This window comes from Pseudochaenichthys georgianus, chromosome 15 (genome assembly GCF_902827115.2).
Source record: "Pseudochaenichthys georgianus chromosome 15, fPseGeo1.2, whole genome shotgun sequence".
Taxonomy (NCBI): domain Eukaryota; kingdom Metazoa; phylum Chordata; class Actinopteri; order Perciformes; family Channichthyidae; genus Pseudochaenichthys; species Pseudochaenichthys georgianus.
Window position 1 is genome coordinate 30,468,851 of NC_047517.1, and position 19,902 is coordinate 30,488,752.

Below are 19,902 nucleotides of genomic sequence, written 5' to 3' on the forward strand. Positions count from 1 at the left end.
CATTTAATGTTTGTTACATTTTTGTCCGTTTCTCAGACATGCGTTTATTTATCTTCTGCAGGACATAAAGAAGAGAGCCCTATGCAGGACTCTCAGGGACCGCTGGGCTTGTCTTCAGAGCCGGCTGACGTCCTTCAGGCTTCGTCTGTGGAGATGTCACCCTCCAACAGCTCTGGTGGAACCTACATGTGGGATGAAGATGGTCTCGAGCCACTTGGGGGGCCGGGGACACATCCATGTGACAGCTATGATGATTCAGACCTCAACAGCATGGTGAGTCCCAGTTTCCCGCTTTCCCTTTTAATTTAGTTAATGTGTAACTTCACCCCAAGGTCTCAGCATTACTTCACGCACTGAATAATTTAGAATCTTTTTTTAAGTCTGAGCCTTTGTGGGAGATAGAGAGGGGTTGAGCAGGGTGAGTGCATGGATGTGTGAAGCATGAGTTGCTCAGTGGGCGTTACAATTAAACAATTTGTAGTTAACATTTCATGACACGAATTAGAACAAACCTGTCGACTCTGTCGGCATTATCCTGCAAGGTTCAGGGTGGAAAGATGGCCTGTTGAGTCATTTTCAACCCGTAAAATATATATTTCTAAAACATTTGTTATATCATTTGTCATCATTTCCCAGCAGCTCAAAGCACCTTTAATATGTCAGTCCTAAAAAACGATTCTTATTAAAAACATTTGCCGTCAGTTTAATCCCTTCCCACTGTTGTCGGGGTTTAAAAAATCATATCAAGTTAACTTTTAATAACAAATTTAAAAATCTTATATCTACTTAATATCATAACTCACTCAATATGAAATCTGTCAGATTAACAACCTTCTCAGTAAGACATATTTAGTTGATAAACTAATTGAAAGTCAATCAAATGACAGCTCCAGGTATGACATTTTTGTTGTTGTATAATCTCACAATTATTCATATTTAAACTGATAAGGAAGTAAGCACTCCTGTTGAAGCAGCTGCCACGAGCATGTCATGTTCTCCTCTCTTAAATGTGAAGTGGCACATCGCTCTGTGGCACATCTCAGACAGAAAGGGAAAGGGGAGAACAGCTAAAAGCCTTTAGCAATGATAAGGTCAATAAGGCTAAAAACTTCAGTAACACTTAAAGCTACTGCAGCTTTACCTGATTGCTAGTTGGCGTAGAATGTGCTAGTGAGTGAGAAGTGGGTTCATTTCCAAGTGTTGTCGTTTTTAAGAGTGAGAGGGTTGAAAGAAAGGTAAAGGGTATGACTTTACTTTTTATGACATCTTGATAGCAGTACATGAGTACCAGCATCAGAAGGCAATCTCAAGTCATTCAAAAATATAGGCCTGCAGCAAACATTACATACAAAAATAATAATGTACCTAATGTAAGCTTCAGGAGCACACTTTAGAGTATCCTCAATCAGGGTGTGAGGAAGCTTATGTTTGAAGACCCCTTAGTTTAATTTTGATCCTATTTAATATGAAATTATACTCATTTTTTTTACATTAAAACATACAAATATTCAGTACTATGAAACTTCAACTTTCATCTCTTTGGTCTGTGATTAAAAAAGTTAAGATTTTTGTAAGAGTTAGTCTATCGAAGTGTTGGTTTACAATAATGCAGGTGTTTTTTCTGATGTCATTAAGTGTAATTTCCCTTTTTATAGGGGGTTGACTTTGTTCAGCTAATACCAAGTACATATACTGTACCTGATTACAACTTCGGGAACCTTTAGCACAACACAGACACACACTGTACATTGTTTAGTCCATTAATCAGTTCCACTTTTGAAAGATTCCTCCTTCCTTTTATAATTAGGGATTAAACGAGCAGAACAAAGGCTGAAAAGGAAAGGAAAAGTGTCTCGAGGTTTCTTCCAGCTCTCACTGCATTTTTCCTGCCAAGGCTTCTCTCTCCCTTAGAGGAATGCTGACCCGGCCACTGACTGTGTGGTAATAGCATTGCTCGCCTTCTCTTTGGCTCTCTGTACTCCTGTACCCCGGCACCTGATCGCAGGAATGCGTAAAGACCTTAAAATGAGCTGGACTAGAAATGATATAATACGCTTCATGTGTTTACTGTTATACCATGTGATGGAGACGAAAACTCTGAGCCACTGAAAATGTAACTTGTTTATCTCACAATAGTGGTATTTGTAATGGTAATCTGGCAAAACAATAAGAAAAGGACAAGAGAGGTGTGTGTGTGTGTGTGTGTGTGTGTGTGTGTGTGTGTGTGTGTGTGTGTGTGTGTGTGTGTGTGTGTGTGTGTGTGTGTGTGTGTGTGTGTGTGTGTGTGTGTGTGTGTGTGTGTGTGTGTGTTTGTGTGTGTGTGTGTGTGTGTGTGTGTGTGTGTGTGTGTGTGTGTGTGTGTGTGTGTGTGTGTGTGTGTGTGTGTGTGTGTGTGTGTAATTCTTCATTTCTTAGTTCAGTTACTGTCATGTGATATAGACTTGTCATGTGGCGTGAGAGTCCTTTATTTGTTCATATAGCAGAAAAAAAACAACGTAACTTGATAGCAGTGCTTACATCTTTTTATAATTACATTTTAATCAGTGCTAGTTAAATTATCTTCTACTGAATGTACCACAAAACAGTTCAGAAGTACAAGATGATCTTTGCATGGCTTGGCAGGATTTACTACGGCAACATTATTATACTTATAATTAAATATCCTGTAATTTTGCAATTAAAATAACTGCAAAGAGTTTGGGATTTGAATATTTTAAGTCAAAATCCAATTCTGGGATATTCTGCAGAAGGAAAAGGCCACAGGGCTGCTAGTTTGTATTTAACTAGATGATGTGTGTCCCCTGTGACTATAATCAGTAGCAGCCATCTTGCCGCCCCAGGCCAATGCAACAAAACCCGGCACTGCTACAAATCTGTAGATACATAAATGATTTCAGCTTTGGGGCTTGTGTGAAGCCTTTCTAAAGAGGAACAATATGAATAAAGAAGAATAGGGTGAGATTCAGTGACTGATAGCTGATGTGTGAAGATCGGCTCTATGGGGAATCTGCCGTTGCGATATTTAACTGGGCTATTTGATTAGAGGAAATGAGCCCACTTACTGTAATTAGATGCACTGAGCTCTCTATTCCACCATTTCCATCCTATTTTATTCCCATCTCTCTCTCTCTCTCTCTCTCTCTCTCTCTCTCTCTCTCTTACTCCTTCTGCCATTGTTCCCTGGAAATAGTAAATAGTTCCTTGGAAAACCACAAATATATGCCACGTTTACACGGAGACGAAACGGGTTGTATCCGCTACAGTTCTCTATCGTATGGACGGTTCGTCCACACGAGGCCGTAACGGAACCGCGGAAACGGAGCCCTCAAACGATAACGGCTCCCAAGGTGGGTAGATCTGCCGACGAAATGCTCTAGGGGCCAAACGGCTCCGTGTGTACGTCCTATAGGGGCGGTGGTGGTGGTGAAGTCGATAGGGACTTGGCTTGGCAACTGGAAAGTCACTAGTTCAAGTCCCGGCAAGGCACCGTTCCCCACACTGCTCCCCGGGCGCCGTTCAAAAATGGCAGCCCACTGCTCCTAACACAGGATGGGTCAAATGCAGAGAAACAATTTCCCCACGGGGATTAATAAAGTATATCAAATCAAATCAAATACGATCATTTCCTGATAACGATGACGCCATAGCCCCGCCTCTGCTGCTGACCCCGCGTCATTGCTGATGTGTTTCGCTAACAACAACAACAACAACGATGGCGGATCACAGGGTTGCTTTCGTGCTCCAGAGGCTACTGACCATGCTACAGATGTTGGACATGGAGAACTACATGAACTACATGTTGCTAAATCCACCGTGGAGAATAAACAGAAGGGCAACCATGCTCGGGAGGTCTTATTCGCTGCTTTTGGTGTATTTTGTGGCGGAAGTACAGCGCCACTTACAGACGGACACGTTTCTCGAGCCGATTCCGTGTGGACGGCAGACTCTTTTGATATCGACTAAAGTTCGTTTTCCGTTTCGTTTCCGTGTAAACGTGGCCATAATCTTGTCACAAAGCAGTGTCTGTGTCCAATATCATTTGTAATTCTTTCAGATTTCTGCTGCATAATCCATGTGGTCTGTAAGGACAGTGACAGTCTGCTAGGAGTTGAATGAAAGGCCAGCAGTTTGCTGATAGCTTTTCTTTTAGTCTTGTGAATGCATAAGCCTGCTGCTCTGAATTAGATGCTAGGGTAATTAAAAAGGAAAGGCATGTAATCATGGCTGTGAGCAAAAAGTACAGTTGAATCCTCTTAAAGAAGAACGCAACTAGTGTTTATAGCATTTATGTACATGTAAGCAAAACTCTCGCTGTGTTTGTTCCATGTTGGCATGAAAGATTAGATAAGATATTAAGCTCCTGGCAGGTTTAATGTTTCTACACTGCAGTGGCGTGCACCGTCCACTTGGAGGCAGTGTGTTTCCTTACGACAACACACTGTGGCTGCTATGGTGGTCCTGGCTTGTGTGTCCCAGTATCTTTCCGGCTATAAATGGCTCCATCTGCATTCTTTTGCCTCTATGCAAAATCAAGGAGGGAGCTACCTGCGCTGATAATAACACTCCCATGATGCACCATGCAGCACCATGCAGCTCAGTACAGTACCAGCTTTACAAAATTGGCATTGAGAGATGGAGGGACCCTTCTCACAGCGCCTGTTAATGTTTCCCTGGCCTCAGCGCGATTCATCATGCAGCGCAACGGCATCTCTAGACCAGGAAACTATTTATATTTAAATGGTAGAAGCATTTTGGACTATCTGAGAATACTTATTATTTTGTCAGTCATAAATGGAAAGGATCCTAGAAAGAAAGCTGTGAAAATATATAAATGTATCCGTGCAGCTTATGTGTTTTTTCTCTAGACTGTGTCAAAGGATGGAATTAGCAGTTTGGCTGTTGAAGGGTTTGTTTTTGGATTGATTTATAGTGTTAACTGCATACCTTTTATCCCCTCTCAGTATTTGCCAAATACTATGTTCAACTTGAATACAACATGAATAGAATCAGCAGATCTACCAACTTTGGATTTAGTAAAGCTTATTGTTATGGTGTTTTAGAATGCCTCTTAATAACAGAAGTACATTACCTTTTTAACTACAGCCCCTTGTCCCTCGTCGCAGCATGAAACCTTGCTCGAAATGTGCTGCAGCTGCTGCCATTTTCTCTCGTTTAGCAGTTTGGTTTTCGTGTGAATGTTTTACCCATTTCCCTTTCTGTGTATTACCCAAAGTCCTGGTGGTACCGTAATCCTTCCAGCTTCCTCAAAGCTGCACACTTACCGCTGCCTCTTATCCCCGATTTATTTATTTTGCCTCTAATTTTAGGCTTTTGAAGAGCAAGGTTGAGACAGGTCATTTCATTAGTGTTTAAATGAGTGAGGTGCTTAAGCCTTTTGTTTGCAGTCCTCAGCCATTTATGGAACAAGCTGCCAGTGAACCGGCTATGCTGCTGCATTAATGAGGTTTATAGCTCACCTGCTTTTGTTTTCTTTATTTTAATTTGACAGCAAGCAGCCTGTGAAGGTAAACAAGGGTTCTATGTAACCCTTTTGCTGCATTCAGCGCTTTCAATAGAGACCATCCCAAACTACTTCTGACAACAGCAGTCTGAGTCATTCCCAAATTACAGCCTACACTTCTATCATTATCCTCCATGACTCCCTTTAGTTTCCGACCACAGTCGTGACTATTATTTTACCAGCAATCATTACCATGCTGCTTATTATAACCACTTCTCTCAACACAGGCTCACATTTAGAAAATCTTATTGGCTGCTTATTTGGTCTCTATGAGAGATGAAGGCAATATATTAGCTGATTAGAAACATACAGTAAAACCATTTTCACCGACAAGTCTTGGTTGATTTAGTATAATCAGTTTGACTGTTTTACCTGCAGTTACATGATTAACAATGACATAGCCCCCACACTGTGTCAGGAACAGGTTACATTAATATTACCTCTAACTCATTTTCAAAGCGTAACCTCAATCTAAAGTTTCATTTAGGACTCGATGCACTAAATCATGGAGATAAGGCCTTGAATCTGCTATTAAATGATTAAAAGGAAGTTCACAAAGAAAAGCAGGTTTAACAAATCTTGTTTGAGAGACAGATGCTGCAGTTATAACAAAAAAAAAGCATAATCAGTGGCGGACTATTTATACCTAGGAGAGGTGACCCATTGAACTATCGGTTAATAATACATGTGCAACGTTATGTGTATAACATAGTAATTGGTTTTTGTTTCAGTTCAAATGTGCCGCATACAAGACCACCAATATACATAATGTGACACTGTCCAAAACTCTGTAGGCTGCATGTCATTAAAACAGACTTTTAAAAATACACAATTTTAGAGGGTAGAGTAATGTATTTCTCACTGTCAGCACTAACCTTATTAAACACTTGATTTGTTGAATCTCTCCCCACTCCATGTCCATGTCCAATTCAACTTGCAGTATTCTCATTTACATTTCATGCGCCTTGCCCTTGTGATTTTTAAATTATGCCGATGAAATTCAGTATCTAGTCTCTCATGGATATTTGATTTTCTTCCTCTTGCAGTAGTTTAATTCAGCTCACTGGTAAGCCTTGGGTGAAACGTAATCTACTTTTACTAACAGAATTGTAATTACATTTCTACAAAATATTCTTCTAGTTTTTTCACAAAAATGTATTATTTCTACAGAGCTTTGGATTTGTAATGGCTTTATTTGCAACTGTGGTGTTTACCTTACTCCCCACAGTATATCGTAAATGAGGAAAGCTAAATAGAGAAGCGATCAATTAAGCATAACGATCGCAGTACCTCTCTCTCAAAAGAAGGTCACTCAAATTAAGCAGGGCACTCATTTTGTACTATTAAAAGCAATAAACTAAATAAAACCACTTAGGTAAAAGGTGTAGTTATTGTTATCAGTCTAAGTAACAAAGCCTTTTCATAAAGCAGTGCAATGTGTAAACCGAAGCCTGAGGTGCCTGCTTGTTGGCAGAGGAGTGCAGAACGGCTCCTTCGTTGTTTTATGTCCATCGCTCATTCAATAATTTCACTCGGTGTTCCTGTTTCACTCTGCTTCTGTTTGCCTGTGCATAGCATAACACAACATAAATGAATGGTAATAGAAAGGATATGGCGATTTGTAACAATCTTTTTCTTGGTGTAACAGTAAACAATATTGGAGATTTAGATTATACCTTAGTTGAACAGTCACGGCTCAGCACAGGTTCAGTTCAGGCTGAGAAAAACTTCAACGCAAAGTTTATTTTATTTTGAGAAGACGGTAGTGCAACTGTCAAAAAGATACAAAATCACCTACCTATATTTTTAGTACCTATTTTTACAATGTTGCTATGATAGAGATTATACAGAAGTACACGTAATGCTGGTTAGAGCCTTTAAACTGAAACTGGTCAGTATTTGTTTCAACACATTTAAGTCCTTGCCAATTACAGTTTTTGTTGACAGTTATATATAGTATATTTTCACCTTCCCATAAGGCAGCTATCCCTCTCTGTATTTAAAGACCTAGTTCTGGTAAATGGATTACAATCCATTTTCTATATTCAGTGATGTCATCTATTGTAAATGTGTACAATGGTATAACAATGTTGTGGTATTTTTATTATTGCTTTTAGGATGTCTATCACCATCTGGCAAAGGGACTATCGATGAAAACTAGCCTTTTGGCTAATTCGAGTACTTTTACATGTTTTTAATATGTTGATTAATGTACACTGTCCCTTGTTTTAAATATATCAATTCAATGACATCTGGAAATAATTGAGGTAGAGGACATCTTCTTTCGCACCTGCCTGTAATCTGAGAAGGTCCCGCCTCTCTGGCTGGCTCCCGCCCGGAAATCTTCAGTAATAGCCTATCAGATAGCGCTGTGGGCGGGACATTGCTCGTGTACACAGAGTGGTGACGGCAGCCAGAGAAACGGCCGCATCAGAGCCAAAGTTTTATCGGCAATTTGATAAAAAAAGGCCGATACCGATAATCGGTCAAATGCGGAATATCGGCCCCTAATCTCCTCCATTAAAACCACAAGCGAGTCCCAAGATATAGAGAATAAGAAATGATACTGTTAAATACTGGTGCTACTGTCACACAAGAGACATGCACAGAGAGCAGCAGCTGAGCACACACACCCCATACTCTATACAAAGACACGGCATAGGCTATCGCATACTATTTCAGTATATCTGAGAACATTATTTTGGAAAGCGTTTGACCTTGATACAAAAATAATGATCCTGAAAATGTATTGTTTTGTATCCCTCCTCTCTGATAGAGTAGCTCAACTGAGATGTCATGACAACCAAACAGACAGATACTGGGTTGAAAAGAGGAGCTTACATTGTGTGGGACAAAGATACGAAAAAGACAAGTAAATTCTCCCTCACACTTATTGATTTGCCTCTGTAACCCAGGGCTGAAGTTTGTGGAGTCTTAAAAAGTAGTTAAAACTGAAATTCACCTGCCAATTTTGCCTTTTTGGATGATAATGTGCCGTGGCTAATTTACAGTCAGCCCACAAACATGCAAATGAAAATCAGAAACCCCAAAAAGATAGCATTAAGTAGAATTTAAGGTTACTGCAATGAGCTTTTATTTCGCTTTGCAAGTCTGTTGTGAAGGCATCTGGGTCACTCATGGGCAAAATGTCAAACAGAGAAGTTCAGCTTTAAAACTTTCCCAGTGATCTTAAAGGTTTTAATCTGCGTTTGATGAATCCGTGTTTGTTGTAAGATTCATCTGGTGCTGACGGTGGGAGCAGAGAGTGTGCCATGAAACTGAGCACACTGGAAGACCTTCACTCGGCTGTTACCATTTCGAAGGCTTCTCTTGCTGCAGGCTTTCGATTGATTGAGCATGTCTGTGTGTCAGAGATGGATCGAAAATTGTATGTCATAATGTCAAATTCATGTACTCCTACAAGTCCTTCCCTGAGTGAGAACAGGCACCACGGCAACATTTTAATTGGCTCAAAACCGCTGTTTTGTGCATTTTAATAACCGTTCCTAACAGATATTGATCTCGCTGTTGAATCACAGAGTTCACAACATGCGTTTATTGGGTTTCAATATTAAACAAATATCATAATTCTATCATGCACACTCTGCATGATAGAATTATTTCTTAACAATATATATTTAGTTACTTCACTTATATAATAAAACAGAGCTCAAGAACAGGGTCATGAAAATATCACACAGCAATGTAGCCTGGAGTCACTTTATCAAAGTCAAACGGCTTCTAACATTGGATGCCTTTTTGATTCCTTTTCAAACAAATGTTAAAATGAGCACATACTTTAAAGCAGGCAGTATAAACCCTGCAACAGTACTGACCACTGATCACTGTCAAAGAGAATGAATATTATCTTCTAAAGATTACTTAACAATATGATCAAATGTAACCCTTTTGTAACAACATTTTGATTAGTAACTGCAATTGAATGACATGTTTTTTTCTCACTTACTATAACGGGTTACAATGACATTTATACAAAAAATGTTTTCTGTTATATAATCATAATAATTACACATTGTTGTCAATCCCTCTTTCCTGGTTCCTGGGCCTGTCCTCGAGCAAGGCATTCATCCACAATTTACTCCTGATGTGAGAAGAATGAAAAATACAATTTAAAATCTTTAATGTTCCAGGCAATTCTGAGTGCCAACAATACTATTTACACCCGGGTGTCCGTAGCCAACAATGCTACTTACACCCGGGTGTCCGTAGCTAACAATGCTATTTACACCCGGGTGTCCGTAGCCAACAATGCTACTTACACCCGGGTGTCCGTAGCCAACAATGCTACTTACACCCGGGTGTCCGTAGCTAACAATGCTATTTATACCCGGGTGTCCGTAGCCAACAATGCTATTTACACCCGGGTGTCCGTAGCTAACAATGCTATTTACACCCGGGTGTCCGTAGCTAACAATGCTATTTACACCCGGGTGTCCGTAGCCAACAATGCTATTTACACCCGGGTGTCCGTAGCCAACAATGCTACTTACACCCGGGTGTCCGTAGCCAACAATGCTACTTACACCCGGGTGTCCGTAGCTAACAATGCTATTTATACCCGGGTGTCCGTAGCCAACAATGCTATTTACACCCGGGTGTCCGTAGCTAACAATGCTATTTACACCCGGGTGTCCGTAGCCAACAATGCTATTTACACCCGGGTGTCCGTAGCTAACAATGCTATTATACATGGATCTGTGGCTAGCATCAGGTTCTCTGAAGAGAAAAGAGGTTACCGTTAATGAAGATAATGAGAGTGAGTCGGAGGCATCTACAAGCCAGATTCCAAGATTGACGGCGAAGATTAGCTGGTTTTAGGCTCTCGTTAGCCAGTGTCTCGTAGCACAGAACGCATACTGGCAAAGGCCCATCTTCAGTGCTTGTGTAGGTAAATCCCTGTTCCAAGTAGTTCTCATTGTATTTTCTCTTAATCTTCCCTCTCTTTTTTTTCTTCCGCGGAATCTGGCTTGTAGATGCCTCAGACTCACTCTCATTATCTTCATTAAAGGTAACGTTGACCTCTTTTCTCTTCAGAGAACCTGACGCTAGCCACCGATCCATGTTTGTGGTTTTAAACGCGCACACGTGACGTAACCATGGGTACCACCCAGCACTTTGACTCGACCAAAAATCGTTTATAAATGTGCTATATAAATAAAACTTGATTTGATTTTGATTATATGGGTAACCAGTGGTGACATTAAGTGTTGTCCTTAATTAACAATAACAAAAATCTTCATTTTAACACTACGTTTATATATGTACTTATTTTTACAGTTTGCATATATGAGGTGGTCCGTGAAAATCCTTGATAATAAAAAGTGGATTTTATTTAGCTTTTTTCCACGGACCACCTGCAGCCGCGGACCACAGTTTGAGAACCGCTGCTCTAGAGTGCACAAAGCTTTTTAATACACAGAGGTGAACTGTCAGACAGCTGAAAAGAGCTAGAGCCAATAAACGATGTAAGAGTTGTACCTCAGTCCCGTGTCAAATGAATGAAAGTCAGTATATCAGTTACATTTCACCAGATATATGCGAGTGTAGGCTGTTTTTGAAAAAGAGCATCTGACCCATTGACGCTACTTAAGATAGATAGATAGATAGATAGATAGTAGGTGAATGGATGGACTGATGGATGATGATAATTAATAATACTTAGCTTTGCTGACAGTATTTGGAGGGCTGCAGAAGTACGAGCTGTTTTTTCCATTATATTCATTTTTATTCTTCATTAAGTCTGGCACACTGAGTACCAGGCAGTAATTGTGCAACACATGAGATTTACTATAATGACTCATTTTATGCTTGTGTCCTTTAGTCAAAGCCCTGTCAATTTAGTTTCATAAAGCCCAAAATTGCCTTGAAAAATAAAGCTTTGAACTATTGATTCAGTTCTCTGCTTTTGGGTCTGCTTTGAATTATTCGGCAGACCGCAGCGCAGCAGTCAGACTAACTGCATATTTCGAGGCTGTAATGAGTACTGTTTTTGTTGGATTTTCAAAGTGTTCAGTATTATCGTTCATAATTGAGTGATATTTTCCCAGAAGTGTGTTCTGTTATCTGTGTCTGTATTATGTTGAAGGGAATATGAGAGATTCATGTGAAACGGCATCACAGGAAAAGTATTTGACAGTCAAGTTATGATTGTTAATGACAACATGAAACAATAACGGAGAGTAAAAATGAATAAAGATAAAGGACATTTAATGCGCAAATGTCAAAAGCAATGAAAGCACCATCTAATTACAAGAGTTCAGCATGACATTCTATTTTATATAATGTATAAGTTCCACAAAGGAAGTATTAATGGAATTAATACATTACACATAGATGTGTTCCTGCCCTTGAGTCCAGTTCCTCTGTATCTACAAAACAACCTGCATTCCCCGTTAAAGAAGGACTTTATGTCACCGCATCAATTAATCCTATTGTGTGCTAAAAAGTTATGGTTTTTATATCTCATAATAAAATATGGGTTTGTAGCAACTAAAAGCTGCTTTGGAAGAATTGCTAATGCCAGACCAAGGACAAAAGGATCCTGATTTATGCAAACATTCATGTCTTGGAGGATTAGGAAAGATTTAAATGTTTCAAAATGCTGTGTGACCCAAAAATACAAACTGCGTCTGTATTTGTCCTTTAGTGCATTGTGTGTTTTTGACTTAATTGTTGTTGTCTAGATAATATTTATCCCCATCAGTTAGGCTTCCCGAACAAAAACACATTTTTCAAAAACACAGAGGAAAAATGATATAATGCACTCGATATAATGTGCCTAAAATGTACCCATAATGTTATCTAATGACGACGAAATGACTTTTGCCTGTGATTCCCCAGGATATGCTTAACAACCTGGACCCTCCGGCATCAGGAGAGCTGGATGAGGATGACCTCATGCTGGATGTGGACCTCCCAGAGGAAGGCTTGCACGGTCAGCACACACACACACACACACACACACACACACACACAACACACACACACACACACACACAACCCAACACACACACACACACACACACACACACACACACACACACACACACACACACACACACACACACACACACACACACACACACACACACACACACACACACACACACACACACACACACACACACACACACACACACACACACACACACACACACACACACACACACACACACACACACACACACACACACACACACACACACACACACACACACACACACACACACACACACACAAATTGTATTTATCTTATACAGGATTTAAATTTGCGAGGTTATTCTTTGGCCATGAGAAATGCTTTAGTATCATTGGCTGGAAGTCATCCATTGTTCATCGGACACCTCCAGCGTTAGTGCTCTGATCATAATTGTAAATTAATGCATTAACCAAGGCCTGAGCATTCTATTTCCAGCATTATCCTTTTATGGCATATACTGTCTAGAATTGAATAAATCCCATTTAGCCTTGGGTGAAGAATTGTCTCTGCAACATCCATTAGCATCTTTTAATGTCTATTATGTGCTGTTATTGCTAATATTTGTTTGCTGAAGAGCTTTTTAATTACAACTCCAACATTGTTCACAACTAGCTCTGAATGACAGGTAGGCAGCTGACTTGGAGCAGTATCATGCTGCCTTTGTTTATAGGAGCAGATGCACACACAGTTGCGTATGGTTACAGCACATCCACATTGCATACATAGGCTCAGAAGATCAGAGGCTACATTTCATCGCCTTGAAAACAGCAGTCTGGTGTTAGCATGATTAGTTTAATAGCTTAACACCCCCCGCTACCATCTTGATATGATATCTATTTCTGTCTTCAGTGCTTTCTCTGTGGCTCATTTTCACTTTTTGGATTGAATCAATTGCCAATCTCATTGGGAAACAGTAAGATAACTTCTTTGTGGGTTTTAAAGGTGATCAGGTCATCATATTGCCACATAATAATAGTGTTGACAACGTTATTATGGATTCAGTGGGTAGTGTGGGTCACTTACATGAAAAGGGACATTTTGACCTCACCTATAATCAAACATGATGAATTCTAGGAAGGGAATCTTCCCTCTTCACTCCTGAAGCTAGCCCTGTCACATTACCATTCATGGCCAATGAATAAGGGACATTGAAATATATGGATGGGCAAAGGCACCCATGCACATGTACAATAGTTAGGTGTCAGGCACCCCTAGCAATGCTGCCCACCGCAAATGCTCTGCAGTAAATTCTAACTTTTATGAAGTTATTAATCAGCTTTTATGATGTCAAGTAATGTCATTGATATAAACTACATCCTCCAAAATGATCATAACATTAGATGAACACCTCTCTAAAACAGCTTTGACAAAAAGGGAACATTACAACCTTGCAGATGGTATACTTGTATTGCAGGCCTGTTGTATTAGACTGCATTAGTTTTAGCTAGGTGTGCCTAATAAACAGTCAACTGCAAATACATCACTGAGGCATCTTTACACCTCTGATGTCATCTTCAGTCTGTAAACAATGATTTGATTTTGAGTGAAACAAACCGACAGGGAGAGGAAAATGTTCACTCCAGAGGAATGTGAATCGGCGTGTTGTCCCTTCCTACTCCTTTTTGGGAAGCGACCATATTTATAGCGCAGTGTGTCATGGCTAGTGCTAAAGCGTCAGAGTGAAAGCAAGAGAAGCTGAAGAGTCCAGTTAGACCCAGCCCACAGGGCAGGCCTCGAGACACGGGATAGGAAATGGTGTTCCCTCCCTCCCAAAGACACCATGACTCTGCCACAGACCAGGAAGTGGAGAAGAAGAGAAAAAGGGATGGGTAGAAGAGGCCTCATGTATTCATTTCATCCAGTTACCGGGTCCCGTGACAGAAGAGAGAGGCCCCAGCTTCTCTCTCTTTCCTGCTACAGCTAGTGAATGTCTTTCTTGGACACAAACCAGTTACCTTAGCTGCTCCCCCACCACCACCACAGTCATTTCTCCCCAGCTGCAGTTCCTAGGGAGTTCCCAGAAAAACAAGCCTGTCAACAAAGACAGAAGCAGACAGAGTGGGATCTGGGTAGACTTTCTCTCACTGGCCCTTTAACTGTTCACCAGCTGACTGGACAAGGAGACATTTCTCTCCACTCTCCGTCTTAGTTTCTCTGCCTTTGTGGATTTCTCACCCCCAAGTTGGAATATATTCCTTTTGAATGACTTTTTAGAGGACTTTTTCTGAGCTGAAAATAAGTTACTGGAAGCGCTGAAGTTTCCTGAAATGTAATAGTTCAGATTCAGGCTGAAGTCTGCTCCTGTGCTATGTGGTGACACTCGGGGTAAAGTAAATCAAATGCCACTGCTGAATTCCTTGGATTGCTGTCTTTCAATCTGCTCAGTAATTCTGTATCTCTCTTTTGTCTATCTCTCTTTCTCCCCTTTCTATCTGGAACATAGATATTCAAGGGAACTTTTGATTTCCTGAGGGTCTCGCTCTGTTAGTTGACAATTTTGTGGCGGTCATGGTTCATTTCACAGCTGTGTGCTATTGAGTGTTGCCAAATACTGTGTCCTTTTACCTCCTTGGAAATGTAATGGCCTGTCACTGTGTGTGTGAGCGCGTTTTTTGCATTTGATGTCGGAGACAGTTGAGATGAATAGAGAATAAGGAGGGGGGATCCGATCATGATTTATATGCAAATACCCAAGATAGGGTATCTGAAATATACACAGAAGTATTCATTACCACAATATATGAAACATTGACTCTCAGTCTTGCTTTTTGTGTTTGCTTTAGAGTGGTAGTAAAAGACAAACACTGGCTGGGAAAAAGAGAAAAACATAAATTATAACCTTTGCAGAAATGCAGCTTATCTTCAACAACAAACATCCATTTCACTTCAACAAATAACAGCAGCAACAGAAGTGATTTTCTTGAAGACCATATCTCAAACACTGGCTTCATACATTTCAGCTCAGACGAAAAAGTGTTTATGCTCTTTTTTCCTTCACTTGCTTCTTCTCTGTTTTAGATATTCAGGTTTCTTTACTCTGTCTTATTTTGCTCCAAATTCTTCTGCATAGACGCTGACAGGATGTCCCACTTTGAGTGCTCAGAGAGGGCCGGTCGGCAAGGGCAGCGGCGTAGACACCATCGCTGGAGTGGACCAGATAACTTCTACAATGATAGCAGGTTGGTTAGGCCTGGAAGGATGTTGCCAGAAGAGAATTCAAAAGTAGAATGCAGAAAGCAAAGACACAAAGCCAACATCATTCTGTATTCCCTCTGCCTGGCTCTGACTCTCTCCTCTGGGTTTTATCTCTTTTTCGCAGGGCCCATGTTGTTCAACACTATGACAGTCTCAAGGCTTCGAGGGTCTCTTCACTCTCTGTCCCCTCTGAAGGCAGGCATCATGGCTACATGGCGATGCTGGATGAACTCACACTCGAACACGTGACTCAGGACTGCGGCTCGCTGAAGAACCAGCTGCTCAGGCTCAAAACAATGCTACAGGTGAGAGCCATTTATGAACACAGAGGTGTACGGGTGCATGTAGCAAAACTTGCACACTCTTACGGCCCGTCCACACGGCGGCGTGCGTTCAACGCTGCTTCCCATTCACTTTGAATGGGGTGACGTCACGCTTTGCCGAACTGCATTGTTGTTCCGTCGCTTCGCTTTGCCTCCGTTGCTCGCTTTAAAAGTTGAGAAAAGTTCAACTTTTCAAGCTTCGAGGGAAGCGTCAGCCAATCAAATCATATGCCAGTACAAGCTCGAGCCAATCAAACCGCGTGCTTGTGTGTCCGGGGCGGGAGATTCATGTGATTGGTTGTTGGTCGACCTTCAGACACGTCCGCCGGCAAGCTTCAACGCACGCTGCCGTGTGGACGCTGCGTTACACACGTGAATGCATGTAGAGAGATCTACAAGATGCCAACACATACAAATACATTTGTTTGGTAGGCACTAACGCCCCGTCCACACAGCAGGGTGCGTTGACGCTTGGAGGTGGGCGTATCTGAAGCTTGGGGATTTTTTGCGAGCAACGCGACCAACAACCAATCACATGAATCTCCCGCCCCCGACATACAAAGCAATAGCAATGTTAAAATGAAGTAAACTGGATATAAAATCCCCAAACAGGCGAAAACCTACCAGTTTCACCCACTGTCTCTGCCACCTCCCTCCATGCCTCGCTCCTCCGGTTTGTATCCCGGTAGATGAACAGAGACTGATCATACAGCACCGGGTGATTCATTACCGCTATAATTAATTTTCCCTCCATTTTATGGAATATGAGGAAATGACCTGCGTAGTCTCTCCCAGCATACACACGGTTTGATTGGCTAGTGCTTGTACTGGCAGATTTGCATAAACGGGATTTCATTGGCTGACTCCTCCGTCGAGGCGTCAAAAGTTGAACATTGCTCAACTTTTGAAGCCAGCAACGCCAGCAACGCTCCACGTCGCTTCCCAAAATGCAGTTCGGCTAAAAGTGACGTCACCCCATTCAAAGTGAATGGGCAGAAGCGTTGGAAGCTTCAACGCACGCCGCTGTGTGGACGGGCCGTAACCAGTGATGTACCTGAACGCGTTCATGAACGCGTTCATATTTTGGGCGAACGTGAACTGAACGTACTGTATTTCCGCTAGATGAACGTAATTGAGAACGCGTTCATTGTCAGCGCTGTATAACGGCGTTCAAAAGTGCGTTCATTCTCAGCACTGTATTATAACGGCGTTCAAAAGTGTGCCAGATTTCATATGCCTTTCAGCCGAAAACCCAGTTAAAACACACCGTAAACAGGCTTCAAAATAATGCGGAAAACCACCCAATCTGGCAACAGCAAGCTGCCTGTGACGCGTACGCGCCTGTCACCCCTGGCTGTCGCACTAAAATATAAATATACTAAATATATCAGACTCCTCACAACAAACAATGTGGAACCACGGAACCGGCGAGCATTGAATGAATTAATGAATTAGTATGGACGAAGCCGAGAGCAGCTGCAGCAGCACTCGCTCAGAGTGAGACTCTACGGCTTCGGCGTATGAGCATTTAAAAGAGTTTTACGTTAAAGTCAGTACTGACTCAGATGGAAAAAATCAAACGTTTGCCTGTAAACTGTGTCCGCCCGGTTTGAAAAAGCAAGTCCGTACATCGACGACGTCGACAACAAACCTTAAACGGCACATTGAGAATAAGCACACGACTAGCCTTTCACGGTATGTGCGAGTGGCGAATAAAAAAGAGAGCCAAAACAGATCCACTACCACCCAAATCCCATTAACATCGTACAGGAGACAAATAATAGCTCGCAGCAACGTATTGAAAAAATAACTATAAACTATAAATTAGTTCGTTTTTGAAACCATGAACTTTAGTTCAACATTTTGAATTATGAACTATGAACTGAACTAGTTCATTTTAAAATGTGTGAACTGTGAACTGAACTAGTTCATGTAGAAAGTGAACTTTCCCAACACTGGACATAACACACATGTTCACAGAAAACTTTGTGACTCTTAGTTATATGTTTACCATTGTTTGAGTTCTGTTGCATTTGCTGTTGAATATGTCACAAACATATAACATGCAGATATTATTGCCACTCCCATTTTTTATTTTGGTCTCATATTAGGCACATTTCCGAGTTTTGGGTACAATTTCAGATGCTTTTGTTTATTAAATTCAGATTTATATTTTTTTAAGATAAGCTTTAATAATCTTCTTAAGATGGCAGGAGTTTGCTCCACTGCACTGCTGTGGAGTGTTCTGCAGGGGAGACATGAGAAGGATTTTCTGACAAAACTCAACTAAGCTATTCTTGATCTATAATGTGCTTCCACTTCAAGTACTTAGAAGTTATTAAATGTTTAATTACATGAGTTTTATTATTGCTGTCATCACATAGGAACAAAATGCATCACTCCCCCCCCACATCCTATCATTGCCCCCGCCCACACACCCCAAAGTACTGACAAACACCTGGTGTCAAACTCAGAGGCTTTCCGTTGTGTATTTGTCCCTTTTATTAATAAATCATCAATTCTTCGGCAACAGCCATTTCAGTTATTAGATGCTCTGAGACTCCTTCTCTTTAAATGCAGTCTGTGTGATTTGTGATGCATGTTTGCGTGCGCTTTGTGAAAATGATCAGATGATAGATATTATAATTATGATATATATTTTCAGTTTGTCAGTCAGACAAATCTATTTCATGGGAAGAAGAGTGGGTGACAAGAAGGGAGAGGAATGAAAGATGTCACCTATAGAAATGAGCTCTTGCATATGCGCTGAAAACACAAGTCCCACGCTGCTGCGAAACACAGACGCCCATCTTTGAAATGGCTGAAATGCATAAGCTGTTCACGCTGCGCACTCTGTAGATCATCCTGAATGCTTCCAACTCAATTTCCCCTATACAGCATAACAAGTGATTCTGCTTTTGCATTTCAATCAAGTCTCTCCTTCAGATGTGTTCATTGTGCTCACTGCAATTAGTCAAAGGCGTTTGCTGTACAGCCTCAAGTCGTACCAGTGTTCTTTAGTGTGTTTTTGTATGTTGTGAGCTCAAGGCAGCGCATGTAAAATGAGCCACGAGCCTTTCTGAATCCTAATTGATCATTGGTGGATTGTGTCTGACATCCAGACATGCTAGTTTCATCTGATTAAAACCACATGACCTGAACAAGAAGCAGGTGGAACGTAGTGTTGTCATATTTTATTTTAAGTATTTTATTGAATATTAATCCCAATTTTGATAATTTCCAAAAGCCATCATATTGAGATCTGATAAGCTTTGATTGAGATTTGTAATTGTTCATGAAAATTGTAATCACCAAGTTCTTCATCTAAACCATAATTGGTTAAACAATCAGAAAATGTAATTACAGTTTGCACTGAATATTCTTTTGATTGCTTCCCTAATTTCATTTTGTTCTCTATGAAATAAATGTAGTTAAAAAACACTCCGCTCTGCCTGAGGTATCTAACATTGGATGCTTACAGTTCATGGTCAGCAAAGTATATATTCGAAATAGTAAAGTTATTTCACTATGGCAGAAATATTGCTCTTGAGGCATGCGTCATTGATCCAGCTCACTGTGTGTGTGTGTGTGTGTGTGTGTGTGTGTGTGTGTGTGTGTGTGTGTGTGTGTGTGTGTGTGTGTGTGTGTGTGTGTGTGTGTGTGTGTGTGTGTGTGTGTGTGTGTGTGTGTGTGTGTGTGTGTGTGTGTGTGTGTGTGTGTGTGTGTGTGTGTGTGTGTGTGTGTGTGTGTGTGTGTGTGTGTGTGTGTGTGTGTGTGTGTGTGTGTGTGTGTGTGTGTGTGTGTGTGTGTGTGTGTGTGTGTGTGTGTGTGTGTGTGTGTGGTGTGTGGTGTGTGCTGTTGTG

General features: G+C 41.0%; 1 protein-coding gene and 1 long non-coding RNA gene across 3 annotated transcripts in view; one reads left to right on the top strand and one right to left on the bottom strand.

Annotated features, from left to right (window-relative positions):
* Positions 1–19,902, top strand: part of ccser2a (coiled-coil serine-rich protein 2a) — a 59,445-nt gene that overhangs the window by 17,606 nt on the left and 21,937 nt on the right. The window contains exons 3-6 of the mRNA XM_034100206.2: positions 62–273; positions 12,383–12,476; positions 15,592–15,700; positions 15,841–16,021. Of these exons, the coding sequence (XP_033956097.1) occupies positions 62–273; positions 12,383–12,476; positions 15,592–15,700; positions 15,841–16,021 (596 nt within the window). The remainder of the gene's footprint in view (positions 1–61; positions 274–12,382; positions 12,477–15,591; positions 15,701–15,840; positions 16,022–19,902) is intronic.
* LOC117459667 (uncharacterized) lies at positions 8,698–10,612 on the bottom strand. 2 transcript variants are annotated; one of them, XR_004553548.1, is made up of 3 exons: positions 10,279–10,612; positions 9,552–9,623; positions 8,698–8,882 (listed from the first exon to the last, which is right to left on the bottom strand). It is a non-coding gene; the product is annotated as an uncharacterized lncRNA (long non-coding RNA). The 2 variants fall into 2 exon arrangements; XR_004553547.1 differs by having other exon boundaries at positions 8,698–9,623.